General features: G+C 39.7%; 1 protein-coding gene and 1 non-coding gene across 7 annotated transcripts; one reads left to right on the forward strand and one right to left on the reverse strand.

Moving 5' to 3' along the window:
* Window positions 1-349: 349 nt before the first annotated feature.
* On the reverse strand, window positions 350-431 carry trnal-uag (transfer RNA leucine (anticodon UAG)). Its single transcript has one exon. It is a non-coding gene; the product is annotated as a tRNA-Leu (tRNA).
* A 2,576-nt stretch (window positions 432-3,007) lies between these two features.
* eef2k (eukaryotic elongation factor 2 kinase) lies at window positions 3,008-21,524 on the forward strand. 6 transcript variants are annotated; one of them, XM_067575808.1, is made up of 19 exons: window positions 3,008-3,326; window positions 3,933-4,200; window positions 4,804-4,869; window positions 6,860-6,960; window positions 10,548-10,608; window positions 10,715-10,752; window positions 11,643-11,814; window positions 12,839-12,988; window positions 13,077-13,209; window positions 13,368-13,495; window positions 14,290-14,509; window positions 14,619-14,683; window positions 15,113-15,190; window positions 15,845-15,910; window positions 16,507-16,638; window positions 18,008-18,196; window positions 18,288-18,412; window positions 18,633-18,811; window positions 20,989-21,524. In XM_067575808.1, exons 2-19 carry the CDS (start codon window positions 3,949-3,951, stop codon window positions 21,096-21,098), a joined length of 2,265 nt encoding a protein of 754 aa, XP_067431909.1. In that variant the 5' UTR covers window positions 3,008-3,326; window positions 3,933-3,948; the 3' UTR covers window positions 21,099-21,524. The 6 variants fall into 6 exon arrangements, with proteins under 6 accessions (XP_067431909.1, XP_067431910.1, XP_067431908.1 ...); XM_067575809.1 differs by lacking the exon at window positions 15,845-15,910 and adding an exon at window positions 15,588-15,644 and having other exon boundaries at window positions 3,009-3,301; XM_067575807.1 differs by having other exon boundaries at window positions 3,009-3,301.
* The last annotated feature ends 250 nt before the right edge of the window (window positions 21,525-21,774 follow it).

The raw sequence follows: 21,774 nt of genomic DNA on the forward strand, positions 1-21,774 counted from the left end.
ATTGTAACTGCATTATGAATGGACCTTCTAATGGTCAGTATGAACAAGAGGAATGATTAAAGCTAAAAAAAAAACTGTTTTAATGTTTATTTGGGCACCTGATTATTGTTTTAAGACAAACTTGGAAAACTGTGAACTTGTCCTTTTGAAAAATATAGTAACCATGCTGCCACAAGGTGGCGCTTCTGTATCACTACCTGCTATATGGTGACTTCTAGGGAGACGCTGACAAGAGGGAAACGCCTATTTGTGTTATTTTTATCTTATCTTTCTTTTTATTTCGCAGCTGAATGCTAAAAACATATTTAGCACTTATGTCTTATTAAGTATGAAGCAAATAAAAGTATCCTGGCAGCGGTGGGATTCGAACCCACGCCATCGAAATGACTGGAGCCTAAATCCAGCGCCTTAGACCACTCGGCCACGCTACCGATACATCTGCACTGGTAAGACCTAACTGTATTAATATGACTAGTACCCAATGTAAACAAAAATTAATTGTATTATTTATGTGACAAACTGGACGGTTGTTTAGCTTTTCATTAGCTACAGACATTTTAGCCGTTCCCATCAGGCATTGCGTCACTATATGTTTATGTGCGGCGCCCGGCTGTTGTTTTTGATAGCGGTTAACGTTAGATAATGTGAATTCGGAACTCAACTGATTAGCGGGATGAACGTTAACTAAGTTAGCCATAAATTACGTGATGAATGGCAACGGTTGCTAAGTGAAACACTGTTAAAAACAGTTACCAACATCGGGACGTTGGTTCTTCAAGTAAGTAACGGTACATAACCGTTATGTTGGTTTACTACCAAACACTTAACGTCACGTACGTTCGCTAAACTGAGTGAGCCTCATTCATACGATCAAACTGCAAACAAAATGCACGTACGAGTGATTTAAGAACATTTGTGGTATTCATCAATTTTTTCGTAGAGTTTTCTCCTAAGTATGAAATGTACGAGTGGTCCAGGTCTTGCGTACGAGTCATGAACAGATGATCTCTGTTGCAGTTCTTCACAGGGGAAAAACACACTTGTTTGACTTACAGTTATAATACCCTAATCTTAATTAATTTGGAGTTTAAATATGATACCGACATTAACAAAAAATAATATGTAAGTAAAACAAACTATATAATTGCAGCCCATCTACCATTCATCATCATGGCTGCCAATTTATTTAAAAGGATTTTTTAGATTTTATGATTTTTATTGCCATATTTTGGTGCAGCAACTTCTAACCTACATGTGCTGTTGCTAGAAACTTGTCTCACTGTGACAGCTGCCTCTGTGTGTCTCTGCAGCTCTCCGTCCAGTATCATGTTGTGCTGCAGCTGACGGTGTAACATCACCTGTAGACCTATATGCTCTTCTCTAATATCTCTGTGACATGACCTCATCAGCTGCTCTGATGACATGTTAGCTGGATACATATTTTCTAATTGTTTCCGGTCTCCTTCTGTCACTCATAAATTTGTTTTGTGTTTATCTTCTGGTTTCTTAAAGCAGGAGGAAATTGTGCTGGTGTTTTTACTGTTTGGGGACTTTTTGTGAATGAAACTCGCCCACAAACGGAGAGGAACTTGGATCCTTATATGGTAATTTTAGAGGCGTGAATTATGTTAATAATCAAAACGCGCACCTCTTCATGAACAGGTGACAGGCACCTCATCAGGCAGTTCAGAGAGTTTGTTGGATCCATTCGTACGAGCAAACCTCACAGAAAAAAGTCAGAGTTTCAGGATAAAAATACGAAAATGTTCTTGAGTGAGGCCCATTGTTTGCATTCTGTCACCTATTAAAGGACAGGTTCACAATTTTTCAAGTCTGTCTTAAAATAAGTCAGGTGCCCATATGAACACTAAAGTAAAAGTAGAAATACTGTAGTCAAAAAATACTCCATTACAAGTAAAAGTCTTGAATTCAAAATGTTACTTAAGTAAAAGTACAGAAGTATTATCAGCAAAATGTACTCAAAAGTTAAAGTTCTCATTTTGCAGACTGCCTTCTTTTAAAGATCTATTATTATACTATATTATTATTAAATTGTACTATAATATTATAGTGTATTATATTTGTTTTTTATCACTAACAAATGCACGTAAGAACATTTTTAATGTTATAAATTATATGAGTGTATCTTTTTATATAATAATAATAATCATCATCATCATCATCATCATCATAATAATAATAATGATAATACACTTTAAACTACTTTATATACAGTTAGCTAGTTTAGTCCAGTGATTCCCAACCCAGGGGTCTGGCCCCTCCAAAGGGTCACCATATAAATCTGAGGGGTCATGAGATGATTAATGGGAGAAGAAAGAAGAAAAAACAAAGATCTGATACACAAATCTGTTTTCAGTTTTTGGATGATCTTTTTGGTGAAATATTGGATCATTTGAACATTTATTGAAATGAAACCATGTGAGAAGTTTGGAGAGAAAAATCACTATTTAGTGGAGCTGTTAACAACTCATAAACATCTGAAATGTGACCCTGACTACACACTGCTTTTTGTAAGATGTCACAAGACAAAAAAGTTGGAAACCACTGGTTTCATCTTTAACAATGTTTTGTATTTTAAAAGCTTGTTATGTTACCCATTGTGTCAAATCTTCATCTGAAAAGTAACTAAAGCTGTCAAATAAATGTAGTGGAGTAGAGAGTACAATATTTCCCTCTGAAATATAGTGGAATGGAAGTATAAAGTAGTATAAAATGGTATACTTTTACAATACTCAAGTAAAGTACCTTAAATTTGTACTTGAGTACAGCACTTGACTTACTTTCCACCACTGTTTATATTATATTTACGCAGGGTAAACTATTATGACGAATAAAGTAATGGAATTATCGGTCAGATTCATCCTTATTTATTTATTTATTTATAGTTTGTCTCTTAAACTTTAGATACATCCTTGGAGGTATTTTTACATTTCTAAGCTGAAAGTTTGTTTATGTGCATTTGATATTTCCGACAGCCTCGAAGGCAGCAGGATGCAGGGGCGTGGCTGACGTCAGAGCTGTCAGTGTTGTACGTGCGGAGCGCTCACGTCGCCGTGGTGGACGGTAACCACATCCCGCTACATTTGCCAGGCACGTCCCCGGACCTTCAGGGCAGGTTGGAGAACCAGGACCGACCCAGTCTGGTCTGGGAGGAGACAGTTGAAACTGCAGCTGCTGCATTTTCTACTTGTTTAACTTCAAAACTGAAACTGTGAGACGGAAGAAGACCGAGGTGACTTAAGTGAAACCGTCACAGTCTGTCAAGATAAAGTCATTAAAGGTGTGTCTGTGCCCCCGGGTGTAAGGTTGGTTGTTTATTTAATATGTGCATCCAACACATAAGACTCGTTTTTTGGGGTAAACTCTGCTGCAGCATGCTGTAACATAATGTACTACATCCATGGCTGCCTCTGCATGGTTTCTGTGGGAGCACGTTGCACCAACAGGAGCGCAGGAACTTAATGTATTGAGCTTTTGTTTGCATTCCTCTCTGCCAGCCAGCTGTCACTTTTAAAATCTGCAAGCATAATAACCTCTTGCAAAGACAGACAGCTGTTGTGCAAAATAGATGCAATGAGCTAAATTGCTTTTGCATGCTGATTGTCACCATTTATTGCCACGTACAGTGAGTGTATATTTTGATTGAATTTATGCATATGATGGAGATGTCATGCTGCAGCCACTTCTAAGATAACACATAGCTTATGGATGGCATGAGCTGCAGTTATCAGCCAAGATACAAGGCAGCTGCTACTGTCAGGTGACCAAATGAACTTCGAAACAGGTTTTCCTTGTTGTAATCATTCGTCCTGTTCATATTGACCATTTGGGCACCTGTCTGTTGTTTTAGGACACACTTATGTGACTTTGCTTTCTCAGTCCACTAACACTCCTGTCTCCTCTCTCATCAGCACAACAGCAGCCATCATGGAGGACGACTTGATGTTCGCCATGGAGGAGGAGGGCAGCGCCCAGAGACCCCCCGTCCAACGTAGCGCCCCCGGCAAGAGGACATCCTCCCTCAGCGACGCCAACGCCAGTGATGACGACGACGACGACGACAACTTCATCTGCTCCATCCTGGATGACTCCGCCAAAGAAATCTGTCACTACATGAAGAATCTGGTTTACAGCCGTCAGCTGTCGAGCTCTCTTCCTAAGAGCAACTTTGCGTACAAGGTGAGCTGTCGCCCTCCGGCAACAGGGAGATGCAAGGTGCACAATCTTACTAGGCGTGACAGGGAAGTGAAAAGCATCTGCTAATGTGTCAGGAGGGTTAAATTACATCGGTAAACACTTATTTTCTTCGTTTATGTTCTGTTTTGACACTGCATAATCATAAACACTCAGTTCTGCAGTTTGCTTCCTTATAAGGAGAGCTGATATGTTCACACTCACACACACGTACCAGTATGTGTGATATGTGTATATCTGGTTTATTGAAGCGGAAAGCTGATCAGTCACCTTTCAACTGTACTCTCTAAAGAACAGGAAGTACCAGAGTGTGGTTTTCATGTCATGTGATGACGCTGTATGTAAACACATCTCTCAGAGCTCAGAGTCACTTCTTCAACAGTACAAACCAGCAGTCAATTCAGGGCAGATTGCTCCTTATCAGACTGTGTTGCTGCCACTGTGTACCGGCCAACTGTCAGGATGAATGACCTTTTTAGTTTTATGTTTAGTGTTTTTATTTACAGGCAATTAATGTTATCTGAATTAATGTTGCATAATCTGTTTGCTGACGAAAAGCCGTCCGTTTTCTTTTACCTTTCTGCATAGAATGAAACAGAAACAGAAAAAGTGGCAGAACCTCGGTCGTACAGGGTTTTGTCTGAGAGCGCACGGGTATGTTACAGATTAAATTATATCTTCCTTCTTTCCCTCTTCACCAGTGACCATCTACACCTCCCTTCTTCCCCGCTCCACTCTGTAATTTACTGTCCTTTTCTTCACTGTTTTTGAAATGTCTTGTTGTTGAAATGTTTTTACTTTCATACCAACATGTTTTACACCTTCTTTCTCATTTCCCATGATTTTTTTTTAATGACTGATTTTTTAAGTATCCTAATCAATGCATCTTCCTTTCCTCTAGAGTATAATCCCTTAATCAGGAGTTTATTAATCTGCACTAATAAACACTAGAAACTTTATATTGATGTTTGACAAAACTACACTGAAAAATGTGATGTTTTTGTGGATCAAATGTGCAAATCCTTCAGTGTTTTTCATCCTGAGAAATTAGTTTCAGAGAGCTGATTTTTATCACAGATGCTGCCACTTCAAACTTTTTTATATATATCTTTTATCTTCAAATTTTAGATCTAACAAGACACACAGAATACATACACAAACACAAACACACACAAACATGGCTCCAAATCCCCCTGCTGTCCCACCCACATACAACCTGAGAAAGAAGCTTACTCAAAAGAAGTAGGTAGCAGTCAATTAAAATTCAAAAGAAAGAAAAATGTAATTAATTATAAATAAATACAACATAAAATAAGAAGAGACAGTATAAACAATGCTGACTTATTCACACACGGACAGTTTTATATCAGATCTGATACAGGCGTTGGCAACGTGTCCATATAGGTCAGATAGTTTTGCCAAATCTTTAAAAAGGTTCATTCATTTCTGAGAGTAATGTGACCTTTTCAAGTAGAATGCAACGGAAAGTTGTTTCAGGATGTGACAAAAAAATCCCAGAAAGAAATTGTGGTTAAAAAAAAAAGTGTATTTTTAGCATGGCTGTGTGTTTCAGTACCATACCAGCTTTACCATTTGAACCCCGTCACTGGGCTGCAATGTTTTGACAGCGTTAGAGAAGTCTACAGGTGAGCAAGATCTGAAACGAAAGAGAAATGTGTCGTTTGCTCCTCTTCACAAACAAGATATGACACTCTATCAGTTAAAAACACGACCCTCACTACTGCTCTTCATGTAAATCCTTCCCTCTAAATATAAACATGTCCAGAATGCCTGCTGGACGGTGACTAGCGGTGGACGAGAGAGACGTGCTGCTGTGTGGTATAGGTTGGGTCGGGGTTGGGTTACTCGGTCAGGTTCACATACATCGCTACTGACACTTTGATTCATGGTTCCTAGTAAGAAAGTTATTTTTTGAACATTGCGCAACTGCAGATGATGACAAAACATCCCATGGTGATCACATTGGAATTCAAAACGCTTGACACCTTTTCAATACATTTATAGTGAGGTCTACTTATTAAAGTTGACCTGTTTACCTTAAATTCCCTCTTTTAATTCTGGACTCCTTCATTATTCTGTTGTTTTCATCTACCCCACCTTTTATGTATTCTCTAATGATCGTGTGCTTTCCTCCTGGTTTGTTTGTGTTTCAAAGTTATTTGTGTTTCTTCCTTCCTCATCAAGCTTTCTTGCTTCTTGATTTGCATGTTGTCACAACAGTTATAAACTAAAGATTACAGGATCTATTTCACATTGAATGTGTCCCTGAGTTATGTCTGTAGATTAACTGTATCATAGGCAGTTTATTTAGCTGTAAGCTGATTAAAAGAAAACATTTCCAAAAAGGAGGGGAAGCTGTTTAATGCAGACATGTGAAATTCTATTAGAAAGCACAATACAGGCAATTAGAGAGAGAAAGTGCACGTGTTGTGCAGAAAGAGCACAAAAAGACCCGGCCTTTTATTGTGCAAATTAAATTTCACTCTTTTTTTTGTTGCATTGGTTGGCTTCCCCTCCTTCTTCTGTGTGTTCTAGCTAATCTGTTTGGGAAGCTGACTTTTCTTTCTAATAGCATTAAAACAATCACTGTGAGCTAATAAGATGTGTTTCTTCGTCGTGACAGGAGACATGGAAACATGCGATCCGAAAGGCCAAAGCCATGCCCGACCCCTGGGCAGAGTTTCACCTGGAGGAAATAGAGACTGAACCCTGTATACGCTACAGGTATGAACAACTCAGTGTGGATGTGAGTCAACAGTACTCATTGTTTGTTTTATGGGTGTGACAATGTGATCATACAGCCTTCAGACGTTGAAATAATATCCCAAAGAGTGATACCAAAGTACCAAAACAATCTTTTAGCATGTTTGCATGAATGTAGATCCAGAGAGAGAGCTTAAAGCATTAGTGTGGGGCTTTTACATATCAATGAATGTCCGTTATATTCAAGCCAAACAAGATCACACAATGCTGAATAAGCTCATCACCACCAGGTAAATCTCTCTGTATTTCACAATATACAGAGTTTTTAAATCTGCTGTCTGTGGTGACATTCCCGCACTGGCCAGATGAATATAAACATGCTCTATGGGCCGAGCATGTGCAGTAGAGACTTCACCAGCCGAGCGGCTAACTTCCGGTTAACTCTCTGCTAACTTGAACGAGGATAAAATAATTGAATCATGCGGCTTTTCTAGACTTTCCAAATGTTATCAGACCGAATGGATCAAATTCTGAGAGTGAAACAAGTCATTTTGCGGGGGTTTTGCTGCTTTGGTCCAGTGCTGGCAAGAAATAAGCAAATGATTCTCTGCTGTTGATCTGTTTACAAGTTCATACCAGGTCTGCACTGGTGCGCACTGCCTCCAGGAAAAAGGCATATGCTCAAGCTCAGAAGTCAGACACTGACAAAAGCTTACGCCCTCCCCCGCCTTATCAGCTTTTTAAATTTTACTAAAATAACTACCAGCCATGTAAACGGAAGCATACACAGACTCACATCGTGTTACACTCATAACTGTGTGAGAAAGTTTATCTTGCTTTAAGCAGTGCAGGTGGTGACTAGTACATGTTTTCCCCGCCCGGAGATCACCATACTATATGTGTCCACAACACTCGAGCTTCCTTGTATTAGTTTGGTGCTGGGCGGGTAGTGAACAGGGAGTTTTTCTTGAACTGTTATGGCAGCATGTTTCACACTTGGCTCATATTTCGGTTAGTGGTGCTTATCTTAACTAGAGCTAACGATTAATCTGTTAATAAGTTAGTTGCCAACTATTCCATTAATCGCTTTTAGTCATTTTTTTTTAAAGAAAAATGTCCAAATTCTCTGATTCCAGCTGCTTAAATGTGAATATTTTCTGGTTTCTTTAGTCTTCTATGACAGTAAACAGAATATCTTTGGGTTGTGGACTATTAGTCAAGACAAAACAAGATATTTGAGGACGTCTTCTTAGGCTTTGGGAAACAGCGATTGACATTTTTCATTATTTTCTGACATTTTATGCACCAAACAACTAATCGACGAATCAAGAAAATGATCAAAAGTTTAATCAGTAATGAGAATGATCGTTAGTTGCAGCCCTCGTCTTAACATATATTGCTGCTTCTTCACTGGGCTCATGAAGCACTAACATCCTTTGTCCCATCCAGTTCTTTTTTATTTTTATCTCATACAGTGGGTGGAGTACAGTGAGTACAGCAAGATATTGCAGCCAACAGAACGGCAACATAAACATACACATCTCTCACACAGTTCTCAGGCATCGACAGCGTTATATCAAGGCAGCCACATAACTGAATGGGCGTGGGCAAAAAGCAGGAAAAAAAAAATTCCTCTGCCTGTGTGTGTGTGTTTTAGTGTGTGTGTGTTGGGCCTGTTACATAACATACAGGGCTTGAACTCTATTACAGAGAGAGGAGGGATTGTCAGGAGCTGGGATTTGCCCTGGTGTTCTCTTTTCGTGTGCTAATTTTACCCACATGTAACCTCACTCCTCCTCCCCTTCTCTTATGCCCCCTGTAGTATGAACTTAATGGAATGAGAGTCACGGTACACCGTGTTCCCAGGCTGGGAAATGGATTGTTGGCAGTGAAGAGTGAACACTAGATTTTGGAATAGCGCGCTGCTCTTGTGTGGATACGTGAGCGGAGAAAGAAAGCTTCACGTACTAGAGTTTTCTAGTTCAATGGCGCTCAGGTTTCAACTGTGAAGACTTGCAGCTGCACCTACGGTACATGTTGTACTCATTAACTCAGGACACACACACACACACATCTGCCAAGATAAACAGACACACTGACCCAGACATACAGCTCATTCACAAACATTTATCACCATATTGATTGACTTCATGAATTCCCGAAACTCGCTCCTAAAACCCGCACTTCACACTAAACTATCCCTAAATCAAAATCTGAGTAAATGGGAAGAGTACTATACACACATGAAAACGCTCTCTCCTCGTTGTTTTGCGGTGTAGAGGAAACCAGCCGCTCTATGTGTGTCTCCATGATAAGAATTCATAAGGGCTGTTTGACAGACGAACTCCCTCACAGAGGCCAAAGAGTAACTTAGCTGATGTGATAGAGGCTGGAAAGTTTATGTTCCCCTTTAATAATAGAATTAGACTCTTGAGACTTTTATCTTGATGTGCTTTGTGCTGCATTTATTGACTCTGTGACGATAGGTACCTTTTGATAAGGCAGCGAGGTCAGAATTGTCTAGTGTGAGTGATTTGTAATGTAACAGGTGTGAAAACAAAAACAAGTTCTGATAGCAGAGGAAGGTCACAGGATTTGCTCTGTGACCTAAAAAAAAACGACCCACATATGTGACATTCGCACAGCTCCCTCTGCTCAAAAGAAGGAACTGAGTTACACTGTGAGACTGAATTAAAGGATAACGCTGGTGGTTTCCTAAATTTTCCTTACTGTCAGCAAATTTCATGTGCAGAGCCAAACCAACAATGAACTGATCTATCCAAAGCCTATTCCTCTGTGTCGTAGACTTCCGTTGTTGTCCAGTGACTATTAAAAACACAACAGAGATAACATTTTCAGTCCCAGGAGAGTAGTTCTGTGTAAGGCAGACGCCACTCCGTACACAACTACTCTCCCGAGACTTAAAATGTTGTTGCTATAATTAGTCTTTGGAGCCGTTTCTAAACAAACTACGATAACCGTTATCTTTGGCGCAAAGGAACAAGTCACCCAGTGCAGCGGTGTGGCTCATTGACGGGTTTTTAATAGTTTTTGGACAACAACAGAAGACACAGGGGAATACGATATATCAGGCTTTGGATAAACACACAAATAAATAACATCAATTCATTGTTGGTTGTTGACAATCAGAAAGCCATATCCTTTAAACTAATAAAAATGATAAGAAAGAACTGGAGCTGCAACTAAGGATTGTTTTCATTATTGATTCATCCGTGTGTTTATTTTTTCAATTCATGGATTAAATGTTTAGTCTATAAAATGTGGAAAAATAGTGAAAAATGGCCTTTACAATTACCCAGAGCCGATGGTGACGTTTTCAAATAGCTGCTTTGTTTGGCCAACAGTCCAAAAGATGTTAAATTTACAAAAGAGCAAATATTTGACATTTTTGTTTGATAAATTACTTAAAAAGTTAATTGATTATAAAAAATTGGTGTTGACCAACTAATTAATCGTTTCAATCTGCCATTTCAGAACACAAAAAGCAAACACTGTCATTAGATTTGATGAGGATTTTGAGAACACTCAATATTACATAATAAACAATGTAAGTGTTCGTCTTTTTTTGACTTGATTCCTCTTCGCAGGTATAACGCCATCACAGGAGAATGGGCTCAAGACCAGATCCACATCAAGATGGCCGCCCAGGTAACACCGCTCTCTAGAGAAGGATTATTGTTTGCCAATATTTAAGAGAGCCCTTCAGTTTTCTTATCTCCTGACTAATTTATTGTCCCTGCCTGGTTTCTCACAGCCGTTTGGGAAAGGAGCCATGAGGGAGTGCTTCAGAACGTAAGTTGAACTATTTCTCTATATTCATCTGTTCTCATCCGGCGGTTATTGCCCTCGTGTTCTAGTACCGAAGGCTATCATGGTCCTTGTGTAAACAACGCAGAACAGTGTGGCTCTTCTGGGCTGTAGCCTATGAGTGGTGCAGGTCCACATTCCTTACATTTCTTGCTCCAACCCAGAAGAATATTCGCTGACGTTTCCACTACTCCCAGAGCCAAAGATGGTTGTGAGAGATTCACAGCAAACCAGCTCTGAAAAGTCTTCCATGACGGCACTGGGACTTTATTTTTATCTCATGGAAGCATTATTTCCCCCCCACCATAGATCTTCACTGTTTGGTGAAACAGAATTTAAGCAGACGGTGTTAATGCTGCTCGACAGTGTTTTGGCTTTTGCATGACATCGCAGAATGAAAGAGAACAGGAATAATAGTCTAATTGTTAAGGTTTAATCCCTCAGTCAGTGGGAAATGTAAAAGAGAGGCACCCATCCCCAATCACCCCCCCTCCACCACCACCATCACTTCAGCTGCTTGTTGTTTGCAGTATCCCACAAAAAGACAAAACCCAGAGCATGAAAATAACTCCCTTAGTCCCTACAAGCCCAAACAAGTTAGATCCTAAAAAAAGAAAGCCTCTACATCTGAAATGTGGTGTTTTTCCTGTCAGACATCTGGGTTTAGAGCTGAGTTGCTCTGTGAGCCAGGGTCACTCTGGGCACATTTGAGATCTGCTCCAGTTGATGCTATGATCAAAAAAACATCTTTAATTATGTATTTTAATAAAGTTTTCTGCTGTGAGAGGGTCATTGCTGCCATGTACTGTGAATAAATATAATCCAGATTCTGCTCACTGCTGTAATATCTGACTCTTGTTTCCTTTTCCCGCCAGGAAGAAGTTGTCTAATTTCTCACACAGCAGCAACTGGAAGTTGGCGTCTAACTATGTGGCCAAACGCTACATGGAGACGGTGGACAGAAGTGTTTACCTGGAAGACGTCAGGCTGCAGATGGAGGCCAAACTGTGGGGAGAGGAGTACAACCGCCACAGGCCTCCTAAACAGGTAGAAGAGAGATGTTCAACTCTGAAATGAACTCAATAGATGACAGAATATAGAGGAGAGAAAGATGATATCATTAATTACTGAGGACAATATGGACAAAATCAGTCCTCATAATCCCTTTAAAGCACTCAGAGAGCTCAGCATAATCCTGTAATCCTTTTTAATTTAATAATGTGATTTGCATCTGGAGATCTGCATCAATCACAGGATACATGTGTCAGATTTGTGTTTCAAGTGAATGCAGTAGTGAAAAATAGTGAAAATGTTTAAAAATGCCTTGTCTTGCATTATTATGAAGTCCGTTACATAAACCCCAGTACTGTACCAGAAGCAAATCCTCTAATCTTGTTCCTCTGATCTAACTCATCAAATGTCATTAAAATCAGTGCCAGTATCCCAAACTACAGATAAATAAACAAACATGGCTGACAGCATAATGTTTTGGTAGATGTAATAATATTGTGTGTTTTTTATGCAGTATAATCACATTGTACTGCATGTACTATATATAAATATAAAATATGATCATTTTGATCATTCAATAATATTTATTTGTTTCATTGTATGACTAAAACGATCAGTCGATTATTGAAATAGTAGCCAGTTAATTTTCTGTCAACCAATTGATCGACTAATTGTTGCCACTCTAGCATCTCTATTGAGGAACTGTTGAATAACTGATTTATTCGCCAGAGAATATCAGTATCTGTATAAAATGGATAAACAGCTTTTCCCTCAACATTTGCACACAAGCATTTGCAAAAACTAATTGTATAGTTTGCCATAAATTTGTGACATGTACATTTTAACACATATTTATGATTTTTTATCTTCTCATCTTTCTGTTTTCTAACTTTTCACACATTTCACTGCACATATTGTTTGTGAATGTTACATGTAAACCTTTGAATCATTGAATCATTGTTCCCTCCTCATCATGTCATTCACTGTATGTTTGCTGTGCTACATATGTGTGAGTCGGAGAACATGTCTGATCAAATTCACAATGTGTTTAACTCCTCAGGTTGACATCATGCAGATGTGTGTGGTGGAGATGATGAACCGGCCAGGTAAACCTCTCTTCCACCTGGAACATTACATCGAGGGCAAGTACATCAAATACAACTCCAACTCTGGCTTCGTGAGGGACGACAACCTCAGACTCACTCCGCAGGTGGGTGTCGTTACTTTTTGCTATTAACACATGTTCAGCTGATAATTACTTCATAATTTTCATCAATCATTCCCTTTCTGTCCGTCAGGCCTTCAGTCACTTCACCTTTGAGCGGTCGGGCCACCAGCTGATCGTGGTGGACATCCAGGGGGTCGGAGACCTCTACACTGACCCTCAGATCCACACAGACAAGGGCACTGACTTCGGAGATGGAAATCTGGGTACATCTCTCTCTCTCTCTGACAATTTATCATCAGTTATTAGACAGATTGATAAACTGCTGTGTGATTTTTTAGGTTAGAAGTGATTCAAAAAAGCTTCCACATTTGCAATAAGACAGATGCTAAAGTAAATTTTCCTGATCATACCTGCGTTCCAGGTGTGCGAGGCATGGCGCTGTTCTTCCATTCTCACCTGTGTAACAAGATCTGCAAGAGTATGGGTCTGACGCCTTTTGACCTGTCCCCTGCAGAGAAATCCCAGCTGGACGGCACCAACAAACTACTTGTAATTTTAAAATATTACCATAATAGTATAAGTGTCAACCAGGGCCAGAAATCAGCAGCAGGTCAGTGTAGAAATACACTTAAAAATAAATAATATTACTCATTGGCATTAAAAAGGGTGAAAAAATGTCCCCAGAAATTAGGACTGTTCACAGTTTCCATATTAAGGCATGAATGTGACTGTTGTTCCCCGCTGTGGGAGCTTATGAGCGCAAATTTTCCTGTGAGAAGAATTGTTTTTTGTACAGAAAACAACAGTGTGTTGCCTAAAACAGTAGAGAGAAGAAGGAGTGTGAAATACATAAAGCCTTCCTCCAGTGTGTTTTGGTATTTTTACGATATTACGATTAGCCAAACTGTCTCAAAAAACTTGATTTTGCATTCAGCTGTTGCTGAAACAGAACAATGACTATAGCAGAACACTGCAGTCACACGTCATCCTCATAAAATCTCGTTGTTTTTCTTAGTGTCACATAAGCTACTGATACAGTATCAGGCGCCTGAGTTTCAAACTAAAAGCTTGCTGCAGATGTGCTGCAACAAGTGATTAATGCTTAAAATAAAAATGATTTATTTCAATTAAATACTCTCCAACCAAAATTGGCATAGAAAATAAAAAACATAATGTGCTGAATTATGAGTTTAACATTTGATAAATTGTAGAATTGTATTAAATATCTGCAGAAACAAAAACCTTTCCTTCTGCGCTCAGTCTCCAGTTCAGTTTTCTCACTATATTCTGCATGTTATGCTTATCGACTTCCTGAAGACGGTTTTCATCTTGTTTTGTCTTAGAAGTCAGCTCAGACAGTGCTGAGGGGTTGCGAGGAGCAATGCGGTTCTCCTCGTGTTCGCACCATGTCTGGAAGCCGGGCGCCTCCGCTCTTATCCCGCCTGTCTGAGACTTCATCTGCAGACGAAAGCATGAGCGACGTGGACTCGATCCCCTGCTCACCTCTCATCTTCCCCTGCTCCCCGCTAGCTGCACATGGATCTATCGGCAAGTCCCCTGTCGGTACGTGCATGAACGCATTACTACATGAACTGTGTATTTGATGCAGTAAAGCATAGTATCCACATGGGGGGAAACTGCCAGTTGTAAATGTTTTATCTACATTTTACAGGCTTATCTTTTACTGGATCGTACGAAAATGATAGACTCAACAATAACAACACAGGTGACCACAAGGTGAGGTGAAAGATGGTGGCGCTGAGGGCTCAACACACTGCAACTAAAGACACAAGCAAATAGACAAAACATGGTGATAAAACGAGGAAAACATCTCCAACAATTTGAAAACTTATATGAAACATAACAAAACATGCTGCAAATACAGAATCGCTGTAAGTTGCACAGAACAAGAATTTCCAGGGAACACTATAACTGTACATTATATACACTTGATCACACTTAATTAAAATAATCCATGCTACATTTGGCTTTACTTCACATACTAGATGATGTTAGATGTCAGTTGACTAGGACTGTTTTTACTGTGTGCTCTGTGTCTTTATGTACATCATAAGGTGACTGCTGAGGCCAAGTATCACTGCAGTACTGCAATCTTACCACGTAACTCATAAATCACCACACCGTTCTCTGGGTTTCTGTCTATAGGAACCGGATAGTGGCGGAGACAGCGGCTACCCCAGCGAGAGGAGGAGTGAAGGGGACCCGAATGACCACGTGGACGGGGTAAAGATTTCCATTTGACCTCCCACTGATTTAATTTCAGTCAGTCAGACAATTTCCAGGATTGATTTGCAGGATTGATTTTCTAGCAGTCAGAAATGGACAGAGGGAGGCCTTAAATATTGACCTAAATAACTCATACACCCCTTCCTCAGTTAACCTTAAAGAAACAGTTGGCCAAGAAAAGGTATTTATGTTTGTTTCTGACATTTACCAACATGGCTAACAATAATTTATACATCTTATTAATGCATTTGAATTCTTAGTGTCCAAATTACCTTTCAAAATGTCATTTACATGTAGAACTATATTGTTTGGCTGAGTATTGTGTCCACATTAAGTTTGACTGTTATGATTTCCTGACAGTAGGTTTCATAATGCATGTTGTATCGTCACATAGGCCCATCACCGCTACCAAAGACATTATTCCGAGTCGGATGAGGACAGTGTCAGACGGGTAAACAAACAGTAGAGATAACAAACCTCATCCTCACCTCAATCATAATCATCCTTGCTTTAATCAGATAATCAAACTTTGTCTTCTCATTCTTGTCTTTCCTCACTTTGTCCTTCCCCTCATTACTTACATACCAATGAAAGTGGTTCCCCACCTTTCCTCTAATTCAGCTCCTGCTACTCTTTGTGTTCCCTTATTAGAGGAAGATGGTAATTCCTCCAAGAGTCTCCGAAAATGTATATTCTGTCACTCCTGACCACGAATGGGTGATTATTTTGCATGGCAGGCCTCCATGTGCAGTCTTGTCTTTGCTGAAATATCACGATTGAGACAAAATGTACCAAGCATGATTCTCAAGTTAAGATCTGAGTAGTTAAATTACACTGAGATGTCACTGTTTTCATTTCCTCACTGCTCTTCCGTTCAGCTGAGTGAATGAAAACAATCTGAAAATGCTAAATTAGAAGTGAAATTTGGAACCTGAACACACCATCTACCTCTCTGTTTCACCAACTCCGCCATCTTGCTCATGATTCTTGCCATAATGACCTTGTGTGTGTATGCTTATATTCCCATGTTTTACATGATTTGGCACTGATTGACTGACAAGCCAGCAGGGATGTACTCCTCCAGCGATGAGCTCAAGGCTCATATGTGGCATTTATCAGTTCAAATTTACTTTTCTGGATGGGTACACCCCTGAGTGTGTCTGCAGAGTATGAGTTTTTTATTTTTTTACTTGCACTTGATTTATTGTCATAAAATCAGGCTTTCTGATGAACTCGGTAAAGAACAGATATAACATTTTTCTCCCCTTTTTGTCTTTATCCTCCATGTATCTTTACTGTCTATTACTATCCAGCTGTCAGAAGAGAAGTGGAGCTTCTACCATTCATCTCGCGCTCACATCCACCGACCTTCCTGTGTGGCCACTGAGGTGGAGCGACTCAACGCTCTGATGCAGAAGAAGATTGGCCAGTCAGTCCTCGGAAAGGTAAGAGAACACGATGCCTGCAAACATCTGATTGGTTGATATTATGTTAATAAAGATGATATATATGAATACACCACACACACATGTTGACTACATACTGATTTTTGTAGTCTTACCAGTCAAAAAGGAGCCCATATGGAATAGTTCTCCATACTGGGAAATGTGCTTATTCACTTTCTTGCCAGTCTCATATCTGTCTGTTAAATATTAAATATGAAGCTACAGCCAGGAGAGGTCAGCTTAGTTTAGCATGATTGATAACAGGGGGAACAGACAGTCTGGTTCTGTCCAAAGGTAACAAACTCTTGTTTGTTTCATCCACACAAAAACTGAAATTTCAAAAGGAAAAGTTGTTTTTGTGCCATGACTTCCTTGTTTCTGGAAAAGTGTTTAAAACCTGTCCTTTACCTTTGGGCATCCTAGTAGCCTAGTGGGTAAGATCCATACCATACTGTATAAGCCAGTACTGTAATTTATGCTGCATGGAAAAGGCAAAGATGAAAGGGCAACATGGAATTTTAAAGTGTAAACTTTACAGGAAGAGTTGAAGATGAGTGAACTTCATAAAAAGTGAGCTGAACTTCAGCTGAGTTGTGGCTCTACACTGAAACCTTAAAAACTGGACTATAAATTAATCACTACTCATGGCAAACCACACTCTTTTACTGTTTGTTTGCCTTTTTTTCAACAGTTTTAAAGGTCCATTGTGTAGAATTTAGTGGCATCTAGTGGTGAACTTGCAGACTGCAACCAACTGAACACCCCTCCCCTCAGCATCCCCTTCCAAGCATGTAGGAGAACGTATGGTGGCTGCGAAACTTACAAAAAACATGAAAGGCCCTCTCTAGAGCCAGTAGTACTGTAGGAACATGGCGGGCTGCTAGAAAAGGACCCGCTCTCTCTGTAGATATAAAAGGTTCATTCTAAGGTAATAAAAACAACAATTCTTATGTTCAGGTGATTATACACAGGTTAAAACATACCTACGAATATTATATTCCATTTCTGCCAAGTCTGTTCTGCTAGATGCCACTAAATTCTACACACTGCACCTGTAAATGGTCATTTCTTCCACCATGTGATGACAACAGCCCCAATTTTCCCAAATGCTGACAAGAACGACAGGCAGCAATTCATCAGGACGCCATCAAACACAACTTGGTCAGATCACCAATGACACCCAAATCATAAATATCATCATCTCAACTGTCATTATTTGTGTCGCTGCCCTAAGAGATCAAGGTGATTGGCTGCTGAGAATCTAAAATGTCATGTGAAGTTTTGAATACACTCATCTCTGCTCTGAGCTTGTTTTCATGGTTAGTTTCATGTGTTGAACATATTCTGGATGTCCTTTGTTCTTGCCCAGGTCCATCTGGCGATGGTGCGGTACCATGAAGCGGGCCGTTTCTGTGAGAGGAATGAACAGTGGGATCAGGACTCAGCCATGTTGCACCTGGAGAGAGCCGCCCAGTGTGGAGAGCTGGAGGCCATCGTAGCCTTGGGACAATGCTATCTGCAGCTGCCTCATCACATCCTGCCAGACATGGAGGTGGAGGTACCACACGCTTTATTTTTCCCCCCCTCTTTTATTTTTGACTTGGCTGTGTATGCACCTTTGAATTCTAACATTTCTATGTTGTTGGCAGGATAATGCAGGAAGCAGGATGAAAGGTTTCAAGTATCTGCTGCAGGCTGCTGAAGCTGGTGACAGATCTTCTATGACCACAGTGGCCAAAGCCTTTGATTCTGGATTAAATCTGCCAGCTGGCAGGTCAGTGAGAGTCAATTTTTGCTTGCATTTGAATGTTTGTCGTCTATGTCCAAAACAACACAGGAATCCAGCTCTAGCAGTCAGGACAATACTGCCCCCTAGATGGATTTCTGGAGTCTCGACTGCTAGTTTTGATGCTACTAAAGTCATTGATTTTTAGTGTTTGTTTTATTTGACAGACATTTGAGCATTCTTGTTTTTTTCTCTTTCAATCATACAGGAAGCAGGACTGGGAAGAAGCAATACACTGGTATGACAGTGTGTTGAACATGACAGACTATGATGAGGGGGGAGAGTTTGATGGGACCCAGGACGAACCTCGCTACCAGCTGCTGGCCAGAGAGGCAGAGATGTACCAAGAAGGAGGCTTCAACCTCACTCCAGACCCACAGAAAGCAGGTTTGACTCTCTATGTTGATACAACAGATCTTACTGTGCACACTCACCCCATGTAGGCTTGAAATGGGGCTCTGAAAAGTTTAGAAGTTTGTAGTTTGCTCTCTTATGGACAGCCGTGGCTGTAGCAATTACAATAGCTTCCTGTGTCAAACCTGAGTCAAAGCAAAAAAAAAGCAACTGAACATCTTTTGAAACCTTTTCTGCAGCATGATCCACTGTTCACTGATTCGCATGTTCTGTATCTTTCCAAACACTCATAGTTTCTCTTTCTCCACAACATGGCTAAATACACTATTTCCACATTGTGCTATTTTGTCAAGTCATATCTTCAAATCTCCACTGAATAAAGTGCATCCAGTGGTTTATTGGCAAAGGGATAATTAATGGAAAATACTGAAAACATGGATCAACTGCAGACAAGTGAAAACATGATGAAGGAGGGTTTAAAAGGTCATCGTAACTGCAGTGAATCCAAGCTGAGTACAGCTACAAACTTGTCTGAAAAAAATCCCAGGCAATTTCTAAAAAATAATTGGGCACTGTAGTTTCAGCTTACTTTTATAAACAAGAGCAAATGGTGCATTTGCTGGGGATTATTTTCAGCTGCAGATTGATAATAGATTAGTACAGCTGCTGAAAATACACATACTGTGTACGTGAGATTGAGTTAAAATAAACTACAGTGTGTATTCAGGAATATTAAGGAACATGTCTCCTATACAACAGTTAAATGGAGCTCTATGGTACAGAGGAATATGACGTATCAGGCTTTGGATACACAGGCAATACTTGTTGATTAATTCATTGTTGTTTTTGGTCTTTTCAAGGGATTTGTTGGCAGTAAGTGTTTTGCCCTCATTATGCGTGCACAGCAACAAACTAAACACACTTCCAGTAAAGATTGACGCATTTGAGGTTTTTACTGGAAGCAATTCTGAAACTGTAAAAACAGTATTAAACAAATTCTTTGATGGTGACTAGAAATGAGAAAGATACCATAAACAACACTCAGACCTGAAGTGCTGTTTATGGTACATCCCTAAAAAATGAGTCGGTACCGCAAAAAAGAAGCTGGATTCACAAGAGTAGACTAGACAAATTAGCTTTCAAATTAGTAAGTGTTTGTGCCAGGAAGAAACTAAATGTCAACAGTAAAGATTAACATATAATTACTCCAGTAAACATCCACAGAGTCCACAAGAGCAAAGAGCAAAAGCAAGAAGAGCAACATACCCCAAAGTTAGCTAAACAGAATGTTGCATCAGCAAAACATTGGCTCAAGATAGCTAGTAAAGTGGCTAGCTTAGTTAGCAGTAAGCTGACCATAGAAAAAAAATCCTACTAAATCACAAATTACCAATCACAACGTAGCTGTAACGAAAGAGTACATTCAGATAACGATCTAACATGGGGAATTTGTGGTGTAGATAAAAGACGCCTGTTAATATTTGTGTAGAAACCTGACTTTGTGATTGCTTGGTTATTTAAAGAGCTTCTGAATTAGCACATCAGTTAAAGTATGAAGACCAGAGATGAGAGCCGTTCATCAATTTATTGTCCGTTTCAAAGGATTTCCACTTTAAATAGTTGACTGTCACAGATGATTTTACCACTAAAAGGCAAATAACATTAATTGGCTAACAAAAGGTACTCTAATATATCTTATTCAAATAGAACTAATGAACCATTAAACAAAGAAACAGCAATAACTATATAAAATATCAATAACTTACTCAAGTATGCATCTGGGGTACAGTCAAGCAGTTCAGCAAACAAAAGGAAGAGACCGAGCAGGACCTGAACCAGGCCTCTGATCAGTTCAGGTGTGGTCTGTTAGGTTGAGGCTAAGTCCTGCCATCTAGGACTGGGCAGGAAAGTGGATTTTCCACAGCTGCTTAGTCAAAAATCTGACAAAATGGAGGACTTAAAAGTTGATTTATGGTAGGTCGCTCAACACTTTTGATAAGCGTTGCACGATTTCTGTTGAATGACACTGATCAAAAGTGTCGAGCAACCCACCATAAATCAGCCTTAACAACTGCTGTAGACCTGCACCAGTAGCTGTTGCTACAAGCATCAGAATGTTTAACTGAAACCAAACTGTCTCTGTGTGCAATATTTGATGCAAATATTGTCCCTGTCTCCATCTTAACCTCTCATACCATCCGTCTCTACAGGTGAACTGTTTACAGAGGCAGCAGAAGCTGCCATGGCAGCCATGAAAGGCCGGTTGGCTAGCAAGTACTTCATGAAAGCTGAAGAGGCCTGGGCCCTGATGGAGGAGTAATTGTGGACACATTTTTTTTTAATGACAAAAAGGCCAGAGGAGTTATGTGTCAGCCAGGCTGGTTTTACACAGTCGTGATACAGCCTGAATGGTTACAGTTTACATATTTTTTATTACAGAATTTTTTCGCTAATGGTGCTTTGTGTGTTCAGATTTCGAGGATCAGACTTACATCTCCAGTTTTCTGTTCTTCCTTGTCTTGGTTTGTGAAACTCTCTTGACTCCTGTTTTCTTTAATTTCCCCGGTCTCTGTTTATCTTTTGGTTAAATGAATGCAGTTGCGTGAAAGAGAAGGTCTGAAGAATTTAGAATAACAAAAGTGGTTCACTTACTTTGCCCCTAACATGAACTCACTTATATTGGAAGAATGTATGTTAAATGCTTGGAGTTTAAATCTGTAAAAAATAAAGTTTGCATTGCTTTTTATGGGTAAATATTGTCATTATTTCCTGCTCTTATCTGATTAGGCCTATAACTAGTTTCACAGTGAGACATTTTTCCCCCTTGACTTTCTTTAAATATAAGAAAATTAATCAACTCCTTTTTTCACCTGTCTTTGGAGCACATATTACAGTAAAAACTATCATATTGGTTCCAGTTGGTTATACGTGTTTCTCAACACTAAGTTCCCTTTTTCAGCACTTCACAGTCCTCTTTCTTACCACACAGCTCAATA

Source organism: Thunnus thynnus, chromosome 20 (genome assembly GCF_963924715.1).
Source record: "Thunnus thynnus chromosome 20, fThuThy2.1, whole genome shotgun sequence".
Taxonomy (NCBI): Eukaryota; Metazoa; Chordata; class Actinopteri; order Scombriformes; family Scombridae; genus Thunnus; species Thunnus thynnus.

Bases quoted from the DNA above. Each gene is read 5' to 3' on its own strand.
- eef2k (XM_067575808.1), top strand. From the start codon at position 3,949: ATGGAGGACGACTTGATGTTCGCCATGGAGGAGGAGGGCAGCGCCCAG. The intron at 12,989-13,076 runs GTGGGTGTCGTT...TCTGTCCGTCAG, and splicing joins ACCTCAGACTCACTCCGCAG to GCCTTCAGTCACTTCACCTT. The intron at 13,496-14,289 runs GTAATTTTAAAA...GTTTTGTCTTAG, and splicing joins ACGGCACCAACAAACTACTT to AAGTCAGCTCAGACAGTGCT.